General features: G+C 44.7%; 3 protein-coding genes across 3 annotated transcripts; 2 read left to right on the forward strand and 1 right to left on the reverse strand.

The window, feature by feature from the left end:
• Positions 1 to 34: 34 nt before the first annotated feature.
• On the forward strand, positions 35 to 2,426 carry iba57 (iron-sulfur cluster assembly factor IBA57). Its single transcript, XM_061295673.1, has 3 exons — positions 35 to 488; positions 916 to 1,253; positions 1,452 to 2,426. The coding sequence occupies exons 1-3, from the start codon at positions 157 to 159 to the stop codon at positions 1,856 to 1,858; spliced, it is 1,077 nt and encodes a 358-aa protein (XP_061151657.1). The 5' UTR covers positions 35 to 156; the 3' UTR covers positions 1,859 to 2,426.
• On the reverse strand, positions 1,902 to 4,578 carry jmjd4 (jumonji domain containing 4). Its single transcript, XM_061295671.1, has 6 exons — positions 4,015 to 4,578; positions 3,785 to 3,950; positions 3,572 to 3,697; positions 3,196 to 3,463; positions 2,946 to 3,092; positions 1,902 to 2,801 (listed from the first exon to the last, which is right to left on the reverse strand). Exons 1-6 carry the CDS (start codon positions 4,265 to 4,267, stop codon positions 2,466 to 2,468), a joined length of 1,296 nt encoding a protein of 431 aa, XP_061151655.1. The 5' UTR covers positions 4,268 to 4,578; the 3' UTR covers positions 1,902 to 2,465.
• A 195-nt stretch (positions 4,579 to 4,773) lies between these two features.
• Positions 4,774 to 7,728, forward strand: snap47 (synaptosome associated protein 47). The gene is made up of 4 exons (XM_061295672.1): positions 4,774 to 5,474; positions 5,552 to 6,033; positions 6,569 to 6,693; positions 6,875 to 7,728. Exons 1-4 carry the CDS (start codon positions 4,969 to 4,971, stop codon positions 7,019 to 7,021), a joined length of 1,260 nt encoding a protein of 419 aa, XP_061151656.1. The 5' UTR covers positions 4,774 to 4,968; the 3' UTR covers positions 7,022 to 7,728.
• The last annotated feature ends 14,175 nt before the right edge of the window (positions 7,729 to 21,903 follow it).

The raw sequence follows: 21,903 nt of genomic DNA on the forward strand, positions 1-21,903 counted from the left end.
CGCTCTCCCACGTGCTCCACTGTCATCACGGAGCAAAGGATTGTGGGTATACAAAATGGCGACCTCTGTAATGTCCTATAATGCGTAGCTGCCCACAACTCTTATTTAACTAAGCCGACTCTCGGGTTTTTTTCCCCCACGCAGTACACTGTCACCATGAAGCTATCTTATATCGTGAGGCGGGCGCTCACCTTCAGCCATCGCTTCAGTATCGTCGCGAGCAAAAACGCCGGCTTCGGCGTTTCGCCTCGAGCGGGTCTCCGGGTGATGAGGTACAGCCAGGCGGCGCTTGACGCGCCGGTCCAGCTAGCGTGCTACCGCTTGGACCACAGGGCGCTAGTCCGGGTCCAGGGAGCCGAAGTTAGCGCCTTTCTTCAGGGGCTGGTTACCAACGACGTGTACAAGTTGGAGGAGGCCGCCGTCGGGGCCATGTACACTCATATGCTCAACGTACAAGGGAGAACGCTCTACGACATAGTGATGTATAGGTGAGTGGCGGGAATTATGGTGCGTTGGCGAAAACTCGGTCATGTTTGAACGTTATGTCCCTCCATCCATCCATTAGATGTACCACTTGTCCCCACGGGGGTGGCGAGTGAACAATATATTTTGTGAAACAAATAACCTGCTGAATAGTAAGTATGTATAGTATGTATGGTAAATAAATAACGTTACATCATAGTCTACTTAGGTTTACTAGGAATGCAACTTATTGGGATCGTCAGACATTTTGGATGGAAGTCCCAAGATCCAAGTTGGATCGTTCCTATTTATAGCAATGGACACAGCATTTAATAGTGTGGGTGGTCCTGCACTTTGTCTCACAGTTCCCATGTGAGACATGCTTGTCGATATTAAGATAAAATGGATGGACATTGAGAATGATTTTTCTCTTGTATGTTCTTCCACGTGTAGGGCACCGGGAAGTGGCGTCCTCCTGGAGTGCGACAGCACCATGACGGATTCGCTTCTGAGACACCTGAAAGTCTACAAGATCCGCAGGAAGATCGACATTAATTCGTGTCCAGACCTTTTCGTGTGGGCCGTGCTGCCCTTGCAACAAAATTGCAGCCAACGTTTCGGAAAGCCCGAGCTCTCCTCGCCAGAAAAGGCCGTTGTGTGGGAGACGGACCCTCGGACACGGGACATGGGCTGGAGATTGGTTCTGGAAAGTCAAGTGGACCCCCTAGATGTGATCCCGTCATGTCAGAAAGGAGACACGGAGGAGTACAACAAGCATCGCTATTCCATAGGTAAGCGCTAAATATTCTGGTGTTGCCATTTTTTAATAGTGTTTAAAAAAGATTATTATTGGTAGCAATATATGCATATTTGGTTGAGTTTCGTTTGAATAAATATAATTTTTTATGAATAATTATGAGTAGCCCTTTTCTTCTGGTGAGCAATGTGAACTTTGAAAGCATGTCTTCTTTGTTGTCATTGTTGTCTAGGACTTCCAGAGGGAGTGAAAGACCTTCCTCCAGGGGTGGCGCTACCACTGGAATCCAACTTAGTCTACATGCAAGGCATCAGTTTCAGCAAGGGCTGCTACATCGGCCAGGAGCTGACAGCCAGGACTCATCACACCGGCGTGATCCGCAAGCGTCTCATGCCAGTGCGCTCGTCGGCGCCCATCCAAGGCCTGGAGGAGGACGCCGGGCTACAAACGCAGTCGGGCAAGCCGGCCGGGAAGCACCGCGCGGGACTGGGACATCGGGGCCTAAGCCTGATCCGCCTGGCTCACGCTAAGGAGGTGTTGACGGTCAAATGCGCCGACAGCACCCAAGTGACGCTCGAGGCCTCTGTGCCCGACTGGTGGCCTGAAGATGAGAAAAGCGACTCGCAAGCTTCCACGTGACTTGCATGAATGCTGCTGACACATTTCAAATGGAAGCCTCAAGTGCTGTTTTAAGGTCACAACTTTATTATTATTTATTTTTAAAGGGCAAATGATGAGATTGACACGTGCAATTCACAGCGACAAGCCAATCATGTCATGAAACGTCAAGAGTTTTAATTAAATGGTGTATGAAATAATATTTCATAAGTATCAAAGTGCCTTCAAATGTTTTCGTTTGCATTCAAGCTCTATCCAAGATGCCTAACTATACATAAATAAAGTTGAAAAACAACGCAAGGCCATTGAGGTTTCAGAAGCAACGAAATAGGATTCTATGTTTTGCTGACATTTAAACAACCAAGGACGCCTTCTGCTAGCTACCACCTACATCTGAATTTTGCTTATTACCACTCACACTGGACCAAGATCCACTATTTTCAAGCAATAGCTGGGTCACCCTGAAGAACTACCATCTAAAGGTAAGTAGAAGTGAAGTGCTACCTTCACAGTTGAAAATAGAATCTATGCTTTTACTGTTTTCATGGATATCAGCTTGGTTTAGACTCCGGGGCTCAAAAAGTAGTCACCTTCTTGGACCAAAAATGTCTGCATTCCATTTAACCTATCAGTCTGAATAAAGAAGATGCTGCTCCCTGGTGGACTGTATAGTGTCCCGAATTTGCTGCAACAGCGTTTCCGGCTGCACAACGGACGCCGAGTGGTCGAGAAGCTTGAAATCCTCATTACACAGCAGCAGTTCCAGGATGTGGGCCACGCGTTGCAAGTCAAAGGCCGCGTGGTAAGGCCCGAGGGTGACGAGCACCTCCGAGAGGTGGCGCGGGTAGTCGGCGCCATCTCCGGAGGGGCGGGCGTTCAGGAAAGTCATGCGGTTGTCCGCCACGATTTTGAGGAACGACGCAAACTCCCCATAGTCGATGCCGGAGCAGGCCTTCATAATGACCTGAAGTGAAACATAAAACAACTCAATTTGGGGTCTTGAGTCTCTGGACCTTCTCACCACCTCACATAATTTCTTGCATATGTAACTTATTTTGAAAATGGACCAATTTCGGAGTCGTACTATTTTGGAAATGGCGCTTTGTACCTGACAGTGCTGATGCCATGAATCCATGGTGTTCCTCCACTCGTCGATCTCTTTCTGCACCGAAGACAGCTCGTTCTGCAAGAACTGCCACATGATGTCCACGTTGCAGCCGTTCAGCCAGTTGTGATTGATGGAAATGGTGTCCTCCTACAAGAACATGTCATGAGACACAATCATTTGTATAAAAACAATCAAAAAGTACATGTGACATAATACATCATCTATTAGGAACCCCTTCATCTGTGCATACCAGATTATAAACCTGATGGTGCCATCCGCTGGGCACAAAAATAATTTCACCAGCCTCCTGGATGATCTCAAGCGGTTGGCAGGCCTCCAGGGAGTGAGGGAAAAGGCTCCTGTCGCGAAGCTCTCCCAATGTAACGTCATAGGGGAGGTTGCCGTGCGTGTCTCTCAGGAACTCCTCCTGTCCGGGAGGATACAGCAGCCATTTCTTCCTGCCGCAGATGTTGGCCGACCAACTGTACGAGCGGAACACGTCGGCGTGGAATGGCGTCCTGTGGGCAACAACCGCGAGAATGATAAGCCACAAAAAATGTCGCGACAACTCTCACTTAATATGAATGGCAAATTCGTGGTCATTCATACGTCACCAAAATCCTTACCAGGATCCTTTGGGCCCCATGTAGACAAAGCGGTAGTCATCCACTTCAAGTGTGTCCCAGTATTCATTCAGCCAATCAGATGTAAAGAAGATGGGGGTGGTGTAAACATGATGATCAGGAAAGTCCCTATGACAAGATTATGCATTCATTCAAAAAAAATACTACTTTAGAATATTGCTGGATGGTTGCTGTATGTACTGCATTGCATTGTACCTGGACATGTGCCAGTCTTTAAGATAGAGACATCCTTTCGGGGACGAATGTCCATTCTGGATGTGCTCCTTCCAGTACTGGATGAATTCTTTAAAAGGCATCACTTGTTTGGGGTTTGCATTGTATTCTTTTGCGTTGCAGTTGGCCACAGGAACAGGAGTCTCCCCTGAGAGGAAAAACAAAGGTTTAAAACTAACGACAATATATGATGATTATTCATTATTATTTACCAAATTCCTGCAGCAGCTTCTGGAAATGAGGCTTGCCCTCCTCGGTCACCCATTCTTTCCTACACTTCCACTCCTCGGTAAATCGCTTGGAGAAGACGCACGGGTGATTAGGGAGAAGGTATCTTTTGAAGAATTTAGAGTAAGACAAATCATTGTCGATGTAGTCGACGAAATGCGACGAGCAGAACTGGTCGTAGGACTGTCGTGGGATTTTGACCAGACTGCAGCAGTTGCGGTAAGCATCCCTGTCCATGGTGATGATAACATTAGGTGGGATCGAGATTTTTTCCCCCCAACAAATTAAGAAAAAACATTTAGTTTAAACATATAAGTGAAATAGTCCAAGAATTGTTCCGTGAAGGTGACATCATACACTCCCCGGCAAAGAAAGAACACATCCATGTCGTTGCACTTAATTTACGACTCTGTAACTAATATTCTTGCAGCGGCTGCAGTACTCGTTCTAAAATTTCATTTAAAAAATAATAATGATGAAAACACTCTTTGCTAGCCGAAATGTTCGTCCCAGAGCATTGCCGCAGTGGACCAATGTCTCGGAGGATTTTCAAGTCGGACAGTAAACAGTGCAACACGATTTACGATGACGCCATTTCCGTTGTGAGAAACACGCTAAACAACATTAAATATTTACTTACACCATAGTAGGAATATTAACAAATTGACGTAAAAATATTTTTTTAAATATTAAAATTTAATCGACAGGAAGGCAAATTTGTCAAATATAATGTCGAACACAATACTCAGCTACACTAGAATAAATACGTCACTTCCTTGATAAACATACGCAGCAAAACAAAGCAGAACGTTTCGGAATTTCCATGAGTGTTGTTATTTTTAATGTCTTAAGGTTTTAGAACGCTTAAGCTCATTTAAGGAAAGGGCGTCCTGCCCATGTGAGCAGCAGGACCGAAAGCTCGCTCATCAACTTCCATAATGAGCCGAGAAGCTCCCATCCACAACTGGCCCGGCTCCTACTACCTCACCTCGGTCAAGAGGTGGGAGAACGGCACGCTGTCCCTGAGCCGAAGCGCGGTGCGTTTCGTCTCGAACCAAACCAAGGAAACCCTCGCCAGTTTCCGCCTCTCCCGCATCATGGAGATAAAAATGGAATCATCTAGTTTCATCTTCAGCACTCTGACGGTGCTGGAGGAGGGTAATGTCAAGCACTGGTTCGGCTCCCTCAAACCCAACCGGGTGGTGGTGTACAACGTGATGGAGCACTTCTGGAGAGAGCGTCTGCTGTCCCCCTCCAGCATGGAGACCAGAGGTGGGGTCACCGGGAATGAGCCCTCCAAGGGCCAGGAGCTTATCAGCCTCGTGGCCGGGGCCCAGAGACGATTGGAGGACACCGGGAGGGTTCTCAGCTACCAGGGGGAGCAGTTTGATGGCATGATGGAAGGCCTGGAGAAGATGGACTCGGACCTGGGAATGGCTGATAAGTACGACTTTTCTTCTTTTACCAGTGCAAAAATATAACCATCTTAACATTGTACAATATATCCTATTTCTTCTGCAGACTTTTGTCAGAACTGGAGTCTCCTTCCTGGTGGCCTTTCAGTAAACTCCCATGGAAGATTCAGCAGGAAGCAAAGGCGGAGGACGCGGCCCGGGCCGCTGCCGCATCCAAAGCGTCTGCGCGTAGCAAAGTGATCACCAGCATCCCAGCCGTGGTATCCAAAGACGGCGACTGCGACTTGAAGCCCGGCTGCTTGCTGATTCTGCCGTCCTCCCTGGAGGTCCGCGACGCCACCTGCAGCTTGCTGCACCGCTTCGACCGCAGCGAGGTGGATGAGATCCGCGTGCACAGCCCTTACGAGATCACGGTGGGGCAGCGCTTCATCGGCAGGCCCGATGTCCGCTGCCGGCTGCTGTCGGCCAAGATGCCGGAGGCGCTGGCTGTGCTGGAGATGCAGTACAAGAAGAAGGTGGAGTTTTCTGCAGAGTACACTGCCTTTCGGGCCACACCTGCTTCTTCGCCGTGTGACGCAGACACAGCCGGTGAGGAACAAACTCGAGTCGAAGTGAAATGGAACAATTACAATATACCCGAGTTGCTTTACCTGGTCAATCAATACATGGTCAAAATACAGAGCAATTGACAACTCTAGCGAGTACAGTAAAATAGTGATGGGAAAATGAAGCTTCATGAACCCGTTGTTGTATTCTTTGGTTCCTCAAGATGGCAATGTTGGTTTAAAGTGAGGGTCCGTGGGCATTTGCCCATCATTACAGTAAAATACCGGAATAGGGCTGTCACTATTGGGTATGTTTAGAATTACATTATTGTTTATTCCATAGGTGATTTGAATAATCTGATCCAATACCCTTATTTTTTTTTAATGGGCTTCTAAACTTGGACCGCTTCTCTATTTTAGAAATGAAGAGCACAAAGTTTGGCCAACCCTGGTTGATTCCACTGTTTGACCACTTAGTGGCAGTGTAGCTCTATCATTAAACACCAGCACGCATCTGGAGAGCCCTTCTGCTTGGCACAAAAAATGCAGGCACTCTTTTAATACCTGCCCCACCTCAGGTTTTCTGCACGGGTCCCAGGAGATCGAGGTCCCCATGGAGATCCCGGCGGGGGATCTGTCCCAGCTGCAGGTGCACGTCCTCCAGCCTGCCGTGAGCCAGGCCGAAGCCCAGGAGCTCAAGCAGGTGACTAACCCGTGTGGGGGGGAAAAAAAAATCACCATATTGTCGTGGTGGCGTCAGGGGTTATAAATTCTATTCTCGTTAGATTTGATTTCAGTTTGAGTTTTCATTCAATGTTAATTTGCTTTTCCGAAGGGAGTTGTTGAAAAGACAGATTTGGAGAAAAGTGCGTATGTGTGTGCAGATGCTGCTCCAGCTGAAGAGCCTGGCCCTGGAGGCAGAGACGGAGCTGGAACGTCAGGACGAAGCGCTCAAAACCCTGAGCAACTCTACCGATAAAGCCTCCATGGCCATCGGGGAGCACACCTGCCGCATGAGGAGATTGCTGTAGACGCTGAGTCACGGACGGACAGACGGACCAACGTGGTGCGGTAGGGAACTTCCAAAAACTTGAACGATTGATGAGAAACTGTCGGCACTTTGAAAGACATTTGTTACCTTTTAGAAACGGAACTCATTTTATGGTGGGCGATGTGTCCACAATTGCTCCTAATTTCTCGCTACTTCCATCTTGTTTGGTCAAGAGTCGATTTTCAACGTATTGGCTTTCATCGACATCTGTAATTGGTCCGTTCGAACAAGAACAGTTCTAGGTAAGCAATATGCAGTTATTTATTGCGTAAAATAGGGTTGAGGAACATATGACTCATCTAATATATCCATGTTGCACAAAGCACACTCTCGCGAGGAGACTATAGCATGCGCCATTGGATACACAACTTCCTGCTCCTTTAGCGTCGAGTATAATAATGTGAGATGTGCACCAAGTGTTGCATGTGTAGAAGACAATGAAGCTGACCAATGTGTGAAGAACTCACATATGCATAGTTATATTGTAATTGTTGTCCGTCTGCTACGTTTACATAAACAACATTTTTCTAATCCGATCAGAGTTCGGATTAAAATGATGATCGGATGCACTGTTTTCATGGACACTAAAAATGTAAACGTACCCACTGTGAATGTGATTTATCTGTTCCATGTGCTGTATACAATCTGCAAATAAAACCATGATAAATTCATTTGAAAACTTCAAAAGTTTCAGTGTAGTTTCAATATTTTCCTAATATTAAAGGTGATCCAGGAATTTTTGGTGAATGCTGGCCATGTCCTATATGCGCCAACGCTCTGCCCAACCTGATATTCCAAAACATGGAATTGAATATTTGCAAAATGTGCTTTTTAGTTTCAGTTATTGCTCTTTTTGTATTAAACACTCATATTTATTTTAATACCAAAAATATATTTGTCAATTTTAGCTTGAATTATTTCATTCGTTTTTGTTCAAGACAATTGTCGGTCAGTCATTGGAACAACAGCTTGGCAGTGGAGGAGCGTTCTTTTGTTCCATTACCGAAAGTCAACAACCTTCATCGCCGATTCCCATGTGGCAAACTGCAAAAAGATGCAATTACTGTTCCAGCAGCCCCAGTTTAAGATCCTCAAAAGCTTGCCGGTCTGCTCCCAGTCACTCAATCAGCGTGGATGCTCAGTTTTGACACGGTGAAGTGGCGCGGGGCAAAGGCGCACACCGCATTCTCATGTGAACTCCACAGTCCACACACACACACGCTGGTGTGGTTTCCGTGCAGCCTTGCAGCACGAGGAAGCAGCGGCGGCGGTGGAGGCCTCGTCCTCACCGCAGACACACGAGAGCGGGCTTTCCCTTAGCGGATGGTATGGATACTCAGGAGGATTGGGTCGGCCTTGACGCCTTGTTTGCGGGCCCGTGTGACTCCGCTGATGGCCGCTCAGTCAACAAAGAAGAAGGCGATTGTGGGCTACGACGGCGCACATGCGGGCGGCCTGGCCTTCCGCAACGTGGAGCTATGTGACTTTGAAGACAAACAGTGTGGAGGGAATCATCCCTGGGAATGTTTTTCACTCTCCGTCTGTTTGCTTTGCTCGCTTTGCTGAGAGATGATCTCGAAAGGTAGTCAGAATCCAGAATATTAGCAAAATTCGGAAATATCTGGCATTCCAACACATGAACGTGTGAACTATATAATCCCCCCCAAAATATCACAGATCGAAAATGTCCTTTTTTATACATAACCAATCCATCCTCAAACCGTATGCAATCTTCCAAAATTAAATATGTAAAAAAAAAAAAAACTTCTGATCTGTTAATGATTTGACCATGTCCGGCCGCATTTTTTGGCCTCTTCTTGCAAGCGCAGGTGTTGCCGGGCTGAGGGAGTTTCTGGTTTCAGGAAATCGGATGATGACGGCCGGATGGTTTAATGTCAGAACTGGGAGAAAAACCTTTCCGGAACAAAGATGCTGGAGTCCAAGTGGTGGACCTACCGGATGATGCGCTAGAATGTTTGCAGCACACCTGTCCCGTTGTTTGGTTTGGTCCAGTGTGACTGAAATAATAAATAAATAAATAAATAAATAAATAAATAAATAAATGAATGAATGAATGAATGAATGAATGAATGAATGAATGAATGAATGAATGAATGAATGAATGAATGAATGAATGAATGAATGAATGAATGAATGAATGAATGAATAAATAAATAAATAAATAAATAAATAAATAAATAAATAAATAAATAAATAAATAAATAAATAAAATAATACATGTCACATTTTTGGAAACATTTTGAGTAGCCACACCGATGGCTAAAGCCCAACGCCGAAATCAGGCCAGTGTACCATGACATCCATTTAGCACCCTCGCAACTCATGCTACATAGGAACCCCCAGCTCGCCCCTCAAAAGGGACAAATTCTGCATTTTATATTTGAAAATCCTCTTGGAATTTGCTACAATAATGACTTTGGACTGCATGAACCCGCACAAGAGGACAACAACAGTCACACCAGGGTTATTGCTCCGGCATCCGGCGTGATTACAATTAAAGATGTGCCTTCTCGACCCTCCCACCTCGCCGGATAAAAATAGTCTTTCTTGGGTTAGTGTGCAAAGTAAATAAGCAGGCCACTGATCCCGAGGATGCCGATTCTTCAGGGGTCATTAAAAACAGATAAGGGGAAAAGTGGTTCCGGCGTGGGCAACATAAAACACACCAGTGGGGTTACACATAATTAACGTCACTTTTTCCATGCTTATGTCCTGGCTCACTTTTAAATTGGGCCAAGAATATCCTCAAATGAATCATTTATATCAAATCTGTGTATTACAAGGTGTATTTTTAAAGTTTTACTTGGTGTATTTTTAAAGTTTTTTACCACTCCTTTTTAGCAGTTAACATTTTATGATGCTGTTTTTAAGCTTTTAAAGGGGAAGTCAGATAAAAAAAAAAAAACACAAATATCTTCTATGGACCCTCCCAAGTCTAAACATGGAATTATGATTAGTATTGCATATGTGTAATATGAGTTATAGGGCAAAATCCAACCGTTTTTATCCATCTCAGGAGGCGGCCATTTTGGCATTATTTCATCTATTTACTAGGTTTGGTCATGTGACATTTGCAAGCTAAACTAAAATGGAGTAATCAACCTGTTTTATGAACTGAAACTAATCGCACAAGCAGTCGTGAAAATGAACGAATAAATGAATTATTAATTCATTTCAAAAACAAAAGTCAAAATGGAAAAATCCCAAATTATGTGAACTCTGCCACCCATTGATGAAAAAAAAAAATGGCACAAAACTGAAAATGGTAGCACATGCTCAATTTCTGCAGAGCACTTTTCAGGATTGCATGCCTGAGAATTTATTTCCATAATTTCAAGGTTTTTTTTGGGGGGGGGAACACCTATTTAGCGGAAACTCCTTCTCTCTCTGCAACTACGTGGGGAAGCCGCCAGCAACTGCGCAATTGGAGAAGATGGAATGGAGTACACGCACGTACGCAGAGAAATGCCTGGCAAGGTATGAAAAAAAAAAAAAAGGACCAGATGTTTACCCAGCCCGACCATATGCGGCCCGCTCGCTCGAGGTCTGCGCTGAACCTTTGACCATGCAACCGCGAAGGCCGACAAACAACGACGCCTTCCCGCAAACAGGAAACGTAGCGTCCCTCAATCAGGAATCCTCTTTTTAGTGTCGGAAAGCGTGCCTGCTTCCAATTAAAGCATCGAATATCAAAGAAAATGCCTTCCATTTTTAATGTGCATTCTTTACGTGTCCCCCCCCCCCGGTTTATTTGGACGGCAAATTTGTGGGTGGAGCCCTCGACTAATTGGTATGGGAAACTTGCACCTGTGGTCGACCGATGTTTTGAGAGTCCGGAGCGTCGAAATATTTGGAAGCGGCGGCGGCCCGGCTTTTTGTGTGGAAAAACAATTCCAGATGGCATGTGATGTGGAAGATTTTCTGGAACAATACAGCGACGCAGCGGTTAGGAGTTTTCCGAGATTTGATTTCAAAGCGAGGCCCATATAATTTGTCATTCATCGAGAAGCCTTTGAACCGCGTGCTTTCTCTCACACGAGCGGCCTTAAAGACTTCACGGTGGTGCCACCAGTTGCTGCAATGCAGTCATGTCTGCTCCATAATGGATGATGTCATCACGCTTTCTCAGACCTCCAAAACACTTCTGTCGATTTATTCGAACTGTTAATAATGACCGCTGCACCATTCAAGCATGATGCTTTTGTCAGTGCTAAGCTAACAAGGCTAGCGATCCTGGTTGCAGTGTTTGTAGTGGCAAGTTGTAAACTTAACCGACTTAGCAACTGTAACTGTTTGTTTTTTTTCTATGAATAATTAAGATTATTACGCAGCTCCACATAACCCAGACTGTTTTTCTTACATTAACTAATATAAAATTCTGGACAGCTTAATCAGCCAAATTCTGAGGTCATTAACTTGAGCCGTTTATTTCAGAGATTCAACGATCTTGTACAAGATGGCTTCCTTCAACTGAAGGACACATGGGTGGACGTAATATATTTCTTATCTCAGCGAGGCCTTGAGGAATCTTTCATCTCGCAGCTTCCTCATTGTTCCCATCGCGTGGCCACGGCCGTTTTCCCTCCCGTTCATGCAGCTGCGCTACTCCCTGCCCAATATCAAACTTAGCGAGTACTTAATGAATCGCTTTTATTTGACATACATGTAGGCTATCAGCTCTGTTTGTCTTTGTAATGCTTTATCTCAAATCTTTGAGCTATGTTTAGACTGGAAGCGCCTCGGATTGTGTCACTTTACGCTTTGAAATGTAACATGATGAATATCATACAATCCTGCGGAGTTTTCTTGCGTGGGGCAGAACCGTAGCGACATAGCTAACGATAAGTTTTTCTCAAAATCGTTGATGGTCGAATTACAGGCCACGGTCATTACTCACATCTGCAAGCGAGGAGGAGGTCGCCTTTTCAATGTGTGGCCCTCCAACTTAGCCTTCTTTCAACTTAGCATTTAGCACTAAAAACTAGTACTGCATTGTTTTTGTCAAATATCTGTCGCCTGAAACGTTTTATTCACTTTCCTGCATTCCATCTCTTTGTCAGTACACATTTGTTTTTGTTTTTTTTTGTCTCCGGGTGACAATTCTCTAATGTCCTGAAAACTAGCAAAGACGCTATTAGTTTTGAACAGGATCCAGTCGAATGTGACCGTCACGGGTGAACGCAAATGAGGAAATGTTCTCTCTCAGCATGCTACCGTCAGACACAGTAGGGAAGCGGAGCGTGGTAACTTGTTATTTTAATGATGTCCTCCCGCGTTTATTTGATGGATGTGGGCCACACAAGTGGATATGCAATAAGTGCGCTTCGACGTCGGCCAACATCAGCTTCGGTTCCTTCGTGATTGTTCGTCGGCATGGAGAATGTGAGGACTGTGCGTTCATTTTAGGAAACAAAATCAGCATCTGGCACTTGTTTTGCTAATTGTGTCAATACCGCAAAGAAAATGGAAAGAAAGGTGAATGTAAAACATAAACAAAAAAAAAATCAAATACTTTTCCTTTAGCTTTTTGTGTGTGGTGACACCACAAAAAAGGGTCAGTGACTGAAAAGGGAAAGAGGGCGTCAAAATATTTAACTGAGCAATACCATTAAATTCACTAAATGTCAATTATAAAAAAATATTAGATTTAACAGTTTGGTGATTTAACCCCAAATTGAACTAATTCACTTTCCATTTTTTGTCGTGGGAAACGTTTTGCACTCATCATACAGGATTGTGTACACATTGTAGTTTTCCGCTTTAAATTTTGATGAAGCGCCTCTTGGCTAGAGGTTACGGAGCTAATTTGTTATCCCGCGAAAATGAGAACGCGCGTCTCTGGTGGCGACTCTCCTCACTTTATAGAGTGCAGATGTTTCTGTCTTTTGTAATCAACCGATTCGACATGTTGACCCCCGGTGCACTCCAGTTGATATTTAGCTCATAAGGAGTCTTCATCATGCTCGGGGAAGTACAAACGGGCTACTTTGGAGAGCCGTGCTCGATTGACGTCAGGGCTAACGTGGCGTGTCCGCTCATTAATATTACTTTACACACTGCAGACGTTTAGCTTCGTCCTTCCATCACAGCAAAACAATCAGCAGCCGTTCCCCCCCCTTCTTTTTTCTTCTTGTAATTAGATTCTCCGCTGGGACTCGGCGGATTATGGAACACGCAGACAAAAGCAGTCATGACATGACTTGGACAAATATACGCCGGATGTCAATGACACCATGACTCCCGAGCCCTGTAAAGCAAATCCAGGAGAAAATAAGTGGTGTGTAATTTGCGTAAATGATTCAAATGTGCGATGCGCCCTTGAATCGGTGCTTCTCATTCAGCGTGACGAGCAAATCAATCCCGTGAAAAGACAGTAAGTCATGTTTCCAGTGTCTGCGGCTGACACTCTGCAGAGCCACATGCGTGGTTAATTGGTCACGCAACAGATGAATGACCTTAAGTTTACATGCAGGCGCTGAGAAGACCTTGGAGCCTTTGTATGATTGGAGTCAAACACTCAACAATGGTTTGTTATTGTCTTTGGGGACAACTTCTACGGTTGACTGAATGACGTTTTTACCATGTGCAATATGATTGTGATCAATAATTAATCCATAAAGGTTCAATAAAAGGTAATTGTTGGTCATGAGAGGGACCACTTGGCAGTCAGTGCTGTTCACACCCACAACGGTGCAAGAAACCTGTTTTCAAGCTGAATGCATCTGAGAAAACACCTCAACTCATTCTGGCCCAGACTTGCGCAAATTTACTGGGCAGGAAAATGCAGCTATGGATCTGCTCAAGACAACCAGAATCTTCCCCAATTGGTTCCTCATGCACCTAACTTGGGTACCGTCCAACCATGGGTGGAGGTGGCGGAAGCGTGGGGAGCTCCCAGTCGACCAGCGGCGGAGGAGAATCCAGATCCAGCTAGCCGAGGGGGAAGCCGTGTTGCGCACGGTGAGGTCACGTTCCAGACATCTGCAGCGGGTTCTAATTACGCCAGAACAAGTCGAAGACGTCTGACTGCCTTTTGGCGAGGGGACGGGCCAACACAAGCCGTTCTCTGCCTGCTTGCCGTCGTTCAGGCCAGCCAGGCCCCCCCCTCATCAACATTCCCCTTTTTCAACTAGGGGGTGAGAAAGGTATGGCACGCTGGCCACACATGGCCCCCAACTTTCCAGCCCACCGAATATTTTTGTGTGCATTTTATCCATTTATGTTTATTATTATTATTATATTATTCAGCGGATCAGAACATTTGTTCAGTAGTATACAGCAGTCTTGCATTGAAATGATTAAATACATGGTTTGTTAATAATAATCACATTAATTCTGATGGTGTGGAGCTACCGGATCGTCTTGATGTCTGTCCAAACAGGCTCAAAAGAAAAAAGGCCAGGGCTGAAGGTTCAGGAATGTTTTATGAGCTCAGCAACCGCGACGATTTCCAGTTAGAGGAGAATAATTAAGTATCCCATCGTTCACTTTAAACGACTAGCCGCGGAACCGCATATGAGCTATAAAGTTCCAGATCGCACTCATCTATCATCCGCACCCAACTTGAAGACTTCCCTCGTAAAGACAAGGAAAAAGCTTCCCCATTTTCACTATTGGACTGATATTTCCTCCCTGGTGACAAAATTAAAGAGTCTCGCGATGGAGGCGGCAACAGGAGTAAAATTGCACTTTTGGAGCCGAACCGCAAGTTGAAAAAAATTATATAAATCGGAGCGGCGCCGAAAGGGTCGGGTTGAACCTTGGAATTATTTTAATTGTTTACTTTATACTCTGTAAAAAACAATAATCCCATTTTAAACGCAGGCTGCACGGACCGTCATCATGTTGAACGTTTCAGTAAACTTTACAGGAAGTCAATGTGAAAAGCTGCAATGAATTTTAATATAGATACACTTTATGGAATATACATAAAAATCGACCTTGGAATTTAATATAAATATCTGGGCCACGAATCAAATATATGGGAATTATTTCAGATGTACTGCAACCAAATTAAACAGTAGAAGAAGAAGAACCAGGAAGTGCACCCGATAAACAGGAAGTGGAAAGGCCATGGCGGTAAAAGCTAATTGCCAACCGCCATTAAACACAAAAAAGAATAATTAAAACGCAACACAGAGTAGTTTATGGAAATTAACTGTAACACAAATATCAGAAACGTTCCCAAGAGAAGAATATGGATGCCAGATACTTCTTTAAGTTGGAAGAATGTGGATCTTTGCTTCTCCTGCTTGGCAAGTGTTAGCTGCCCGAGTCGAAGACATTCAGCAGAAAAGCTACAGTAAGTAGAATTCTTCTACTCTCTTTGCATACAATTGACCCAAAATTGACCAGAAAAGCTATTCTGGTTTGAAGCAGCTTTTTTAAATTCAATGGAGGCAGGTGAGTGTTTATTGCTTCTTGTTGTACAGTAATCCCTTGTTTATCGCGGATAATTGGTTCCAAAAAAAACACCCGCGATAAGTGAAATCCGCGAAGTGCGGTCACCAACAAGAAGTACTGGGCAGGCTAACGAGTTAGCGGAAAGATGCTAATTCCCGATCGTGCTAACACGCGAAAACGGACTTCTAAAGGAATGTAAATGATCATTTGGATAAATACTACATTGTCCTAAAGGTTAAACACATGTTTCGTCAATTTTGAAGTTTTATTTTGACTTTTAAATTGTTTTTCAATTTGGATAAAAAAATCCGCAATGTAGTGAAGCCGAACGAAACGCGAAGTAGCAAGGGATCACTGTACTTGTTTTTACTTCATTGTTCTTATTTTAGTGCGGATGAGCTGGATATTATGATTACCGACCGATATTGACAGTAGCTGCAGATTTAATCTCACCTACCGATTTTGTCATGTAGTGGAAAAGCCCAGCAAAGCCCCTCTGTAGTCAGAACGGTGACAGTTTTATGTGCACCACACCCTTTCCACTAAGCATGAAAAGACCCCCGCCCATCATCCTCATCTGGCATACGTGGTGACCTCAGGCCGCTCGCCATACAAGGGGGTGAAATCCCCTTCGAGTAAAGACGCGACACGTGCGTGCGTGACTGCGGCTGGAAACTCAGCGGCTCACCATCACTGCTGACGAGGCTCCTAACATCAACACTTACCTTCCATTTATTTATGTTAATCAGTCATAAGTGGACTCTCTCCTGACACCAAAAAAATCGAAAGTGGAATTTGATATCGAAATGATTGAAAGCTGGACAGACATGTATAATTTCATCATACGCTGGGAATTCCTTCCCCTCCCAGGACGAAGCGCTCATTCCATTGTAATGAATTCTTGTCTTTTCATTTCCAAGTCTTTTTAAAACTGTTTACCATCAGGAACTAGAAATTAGAATAGAAATTTGCCATTACAATTTTAAGGAAATATGTACTCGGGGTATCGGTGGTTGGTATCGGTTCCGCTCTGGAAAAAAAGTACGAAAACCTGAAAAAACAAGGGCAGATTTAAAAAAAAAACCTTGCATCTCTGATTTTGCAATCATTTGTAGAGCACCTGAATAAGTACCGTATCAAAATATTTGCACTTGACTACATCCTTCCACTGAGTAGACCTATGGAGAATTACAACCCGCAGACATTCCGTCCCGGGGACCCTGTGGCCCTGACACTGTGTTTTAGCGTGAGACAGTCCAGATGGCAAATCCCACACACGCCGCTGTCCTAATGAGCGCGGCGCTATCGCCGCTGAAGCGACGGGAAGAAGGAGAGTCTCATTCATTAGACTAATGACACTCGGAAGGCGAGCGGGTCAGCGGAGGTGACGACACAGGGTGGCGTATCCAGCGGATGCTTACTTACTGTTTTGACCTTCGAGGCCCACAATAAACACACGGCGGCAGCCAAATGAGTCACTGATTTGTTTGAAGGAACACGTAACTGTTTTGTCTCATTAATATGACAGGCGGCGGAAATAACAGCGCGTACTTGATTTTGTCATCCGCGCACAAGCACACGTCAGCGTGAAATGAGATAAGGGCGGCTTTCAAATCAATATGTTCCACTTTTTTTTCCCCCAACATGTCACAACACGAAAAGTCTTCAAGTAGTCATTACTGCCAATTACTGACTGGTTGGTTATGAATCATATTTGACCTGGCTCACTGGGTTTTCCCCCCCCGACCGACTGCTCTTTACATTTCAAGGATCGTCTTTTTGCTATCAGAGAAGGAATCAAAGTGATTTTCATGGTTGGAATCAATAGTTCTTACATCTATTTTTCGATAATATCTATTTTTATATAGGGTTGCCAGTGAGGTGCAGCTTATTATAAAGTGCATAAAAAAATGGACGCTGACAGGAGACCTGCTGTGACCTTTGCAAAACCCCGAAACGTCCTTCTGACTTGCAGCTTCTAGTCCGTACATTTTTTTAGCTCAGCATAAACCTAACTCATTCGCCGCCATTGACGGCTATCCATTTGAAGTGAGAGGGCAGTGATTGAGTTAAAGGAGTGGTCGAATTATTTTTCCTGAACATTTTTAGCCATGAGGCCACCGTAGCAGGAGATAGAACCCTCTGAGAAGGGAAACGCTGTGTTGATATGGCCAGAGGCGGTGGGGACCAAAGGCCTGTGTGAACTGTCAGCACCAGATAGACCATGTGCCATTCGGACCCTCGCTGACCCACTTCCTCCAAATGCACACTGATGAAGAATGAGGTGGATACCCTCAGCTGGAAGTTAGATAGCCTTTTTATTCACGTGCAGTCTTCGAAAGATGCTTCCTGGGCCAGGCTTTGGGAAACGACGTTCTAATTAAGAGCGCTCTCATCCAGACAATGGAAAAAGGTCTGCTTTAACGAACCACGCCCGGTTGAACAAGAAGAGCAAATAAAGGATTTGTTTGCTCAGTGAGTAAGATTTGAAAAGGGATGTGAGATGGATAGACCAAGCCCCATGATATAATTTCTTCAGTGTAAAGCTTCCGCGTGAACCTGGTCATGATTCAATCGCTGTGAACGCTGCCTGTCTTTACATCAGAGCTTCGGATGACAAAAGAATCGGCTCAGGTTGGAATCGTGTATTAATCGTTGCTTGTTTATCAATTACTTATTTCAGAATGATTTGAATTTTTGTAATCATTGAGGAAAGGGATTTTTGTCAAGTGCCATTCTAGCGACCAGCGCCAAAATGCTAATGGCGCACAAAGTTGTCGTAGATATTTTCTTTCACTTGCATTGGGGCCAACTGCAAGAGTGACCCCGCATCTCCAGTAGATGGAGCTGTAGTGAAACAAAATATAAACGTTTGAGGCGGTTGACATCAATTCCTATTACCTCCATCTACAGGACAAAAGTGGAACTTCCAAATTTTTTTTTTAGGCTGATGGTCATCTAACCCTTAACTTGCCATGCCAGAGTAGACGTTGGCTTGCGCACACACTCGGATCAAAAGTGGGACTCGCGCCCCCGCCAAGAGAGATAAATACACACTTCCTCTCTTCCCTTTCACGCTGTTTTTTTTCCCACACTCCTCGGACCCCCGTGCTATGCTGTATAGGCAGGCCGGCCCCGGAGGAAACGGCAGAGCCACATCAAGAGGCTCGCCCTGCTTTGACAGGAGAACTCATGCCAGCCAACGAGCCTCCCGCTGCCTCCATTTTGGGGGCGGCTATGCAGAGTCGATGGTTTTTACACTCCTTTGGTCAAATTCAGCATATTCACACCCGAGGCCGTCAATCATCTCCTGATGCTTGCAACCACAATGTGGCTGTGATTGTGCTAATAATGCTTTTATTAGTTTGTGCTGACTCATCAAAGCAGCTAGCTTTGAGTCTTCAATGAAATTAGCATCACATGCGTGTTTGGACTGGAGTTCGTTCTGTTGGTTAGTTAGTGTTTTTGGTGGTTTCTTTTACTTTTTCAAAGTTGAGATACCCCACGACCGATGGCTAGTATCCAATCGCAAAGTTTCCTCCACCAAACCAGATGTCTGACGTAGTACCGAGACTGACCTATGGGGGAAGCATGGCGCCACAGGGTATCAGAAACTGCCCAAAAAAGTCCTAAATCGTTAACGTTATCATTTTTATTCTTGTAAAGAATCTTTTTAAATATTTGAGCGAAATTGCGCCGTTGCTGGCTTTAATTGTGAGGCAAGCAAACTTTGTTATGTGCGCATTTTCAAATGTCAATTGACTCAACAGGCCAAAGTTCTGGCCTGTAAACAGTTAGATTAGCTTCCTCAGAGTCGCCGTATTCTCTGACGATCCATCATGAGACACTTCCTGATGCTTTAGCTGTTACTCTCACCTGTTTCCTCAATCGGAAACAAAAGCGCTCATTCTCATGCTTCGTAACATCATCTTACAACAGCAACAAACAAACAAAAAAAATGATGTCAGGGTATTCCCTGAGCAGCCACTGTTTTTCTATTTTCTTTCTTGGGGGGTGGGTTGGTGGGTGGCGGGATCCAAGGCCACCCAAAACAAAATTATGTAATGCTATATTATTATTCCACGACTTTACTACACATAGGAAGCAATGCCAGATGCTCCTAATGGGGACTTGCGTTGCTTTTCCCAGGTTTTCTGCGCCGCATTTTTATGCTCCTCAGGAAATCCACCCATGCTCATAAGTTCCTCCACCTGCTTGGAAAAAGATCTCTTCGTGCTTTTCGCGGCGGCGCCTGCAAAGGATCTCAAGCGAGGCGCTTAATGAGCAAAAAGTAACGCAATGTCCAAAGGAGAAAATGAGTCACGTGTAGCTTCTGTAACACTTCACCAAACATTCAGTTGAACACGGAATGACTCATTGAAGAAGAAAAAAAAAAAAGATCAGTTTACTCTTGAATCGTAAAAGTTTTAAACGTTTCCCGGTAGCAGGCTACTTCCTGGTTCAAGGAGAATTAGGTAAGGTGTTTCAACAGGTCCTTAATGGGAGTGCAACTTTCATTCATTCGGTTTAGCCACAAACTTTCATGGTTATTTGGCTGAATTATTGAGAGCTACCGACCGACCAACCAACCAACCAACCAACCACGAAACCAAAATCAAAACAAAACTTTGTCGCCTTTCGTGATTGGTGGAGATAATTAAAGGCCTTTTAAAATCACCAAAATGGCTGCGGTGACATAGCAGCACTTAAAATTTTAGTGATGCTCATTGTAGCCGTCAATGGAATGTCGTATGGAGGTGGAGGCGGGGGAGTGGAATGTCCTTTTTTTTTTTTTTTTTCTATCGTTCTGTTTATTTTCTGGCTCTTTTTCTTGGCTCTGGACCTCACCTCGTCTCTCTACCGCACACCTTCTCTGTCACCAATCGTAATGACTGCAACGTTCGTCCAAAAGCCACTGCAGGTCTGATTTTTTTTTTTCCTTCTTCTTCTCCATTTTGGCTTGGCTCCTCACTGACATGCCTGGGAAGGGCAAGGAAAGGAAATGGGTGGACCGGTCGCTCTTGGTTCCCCCAGAGCAGAGCGAGGCTCGGGAGAAGCCAATCAGTCCGGTGTTTTTTTTTTTTTTTTTTGCCTCGGCCCATCTTGTAAGGCAGCACGAGGCCATCTGCTTCTAATAAATCCTCCATGTGGCTCTGCGACTGGAATTGCCAAACCTGTAATGGAATTCTGTCGTTGATGCTGCTCAAGTTAAGCAGGCTACTTGATGATGGAGGTGTGGTGTAGTAAAGCATTCTAACCAGTGGGAGGCACTGTCTCTTTCCAAGACCTCTGTGATTGGTACCTTGACTTACGAGTTTTTTTGAGTTACAAGCATGGTTGATACTACGTCGTGTTGCAAGAAGAAAAAAAAAAAATTCCGAACCAGAGGGGAAAAAAAGTTTGTTGTCCTGCAGCCTGCCAGATTGTGAGGTCACACGGTGCTACCCCGGTCATGTCTGCCTCCCGCCCAACGCCAGGCGTGTATTTATGGCGTGTATTTATAGCGTGTTGACTGCCGACCGGCACTTGTGAAGACGAAGCCATCAAAGAAAATTGAACATCTTTCCTCATCTTTCACACCTTTTTTTGTCAGACCTCCCTGCTCTTACTTTCCTCTCATTGGAAACACAGACTTCAGGCAAGCAGATAAAAAAAACGGGATTTAGCAAATTCACATGAACTCAGCATCTTCCCAATTGTTCTCTGATAACATTGGACTGGCAAAATCTTGTGCGGAATGCGTAGAATTCAATAATGCCGTCTGACACGGTGTCTCGAGCATGTGACACGAGTGTCAGTCAATGACAGTTTAATAATATTGGCAACAATAATGATACAATATCCCACAGGTATTATCCTTTCATTAAAAGGGGCTATTAATGGGATTTGGGTGGCAGGTTTTCACGGGCGAGAGACCACACAAGGGGTAAGCCCGTATTTGTACGTGCTTAATCTGATTACAACTTGGAAACAGAGCGACACGGACTTCACAGGAATGTTGACATCCACCAGGCACCTTCTCGTTGGCTATTGTGCAATATTTCTCCTGCAAAATGTAACAATATCCCGTGCAGGAACTGTAGTTGAAAAATCAGCCTACACAAAGATAATAGCGCTCGGTTTTGATGGACACTGTCAGAGTACGTCAATCAACGCCACTCCTCTGACTGGGAGCCATTGGGGCCTCTCTTGGGCCCAACGTCAGTGACCTCACTGATGTTCTTCTGGATGAGTGGACAGAAATTCCACTGCCACACATGCATACAAACTCACACACACTCACACTCCAACATCCAGTGGAGAAAGTATTAAGTATATTAAAAAGGTATATACCGGATTTTCCGCACTATAAGGCGCACCGGATTATAAGGCGCACCTTCAATGAATGGCCCATTTTAAAACTTTGTCCATATATAAGGTGCACCTTCAATGAATGGC

The sequence above is a fragment of the Syngnathus typhle genome, linkage group LG13 (assembly GCF_033458585.1).
Source record: "Syngnathus typhle isolate RoL2023-S1 ecotype Sweden linkage group LG13, RoL_Styp_1.0, whole genome shotgun sequence".
Classification (NCBI taxonomy): domain Eukaryota; kingdom Metazoa; phylum Chordata; class Actinopteri; order Syngnathiformes; family Syngnathidae; genus Syngnathus; species Syngnathus typhle.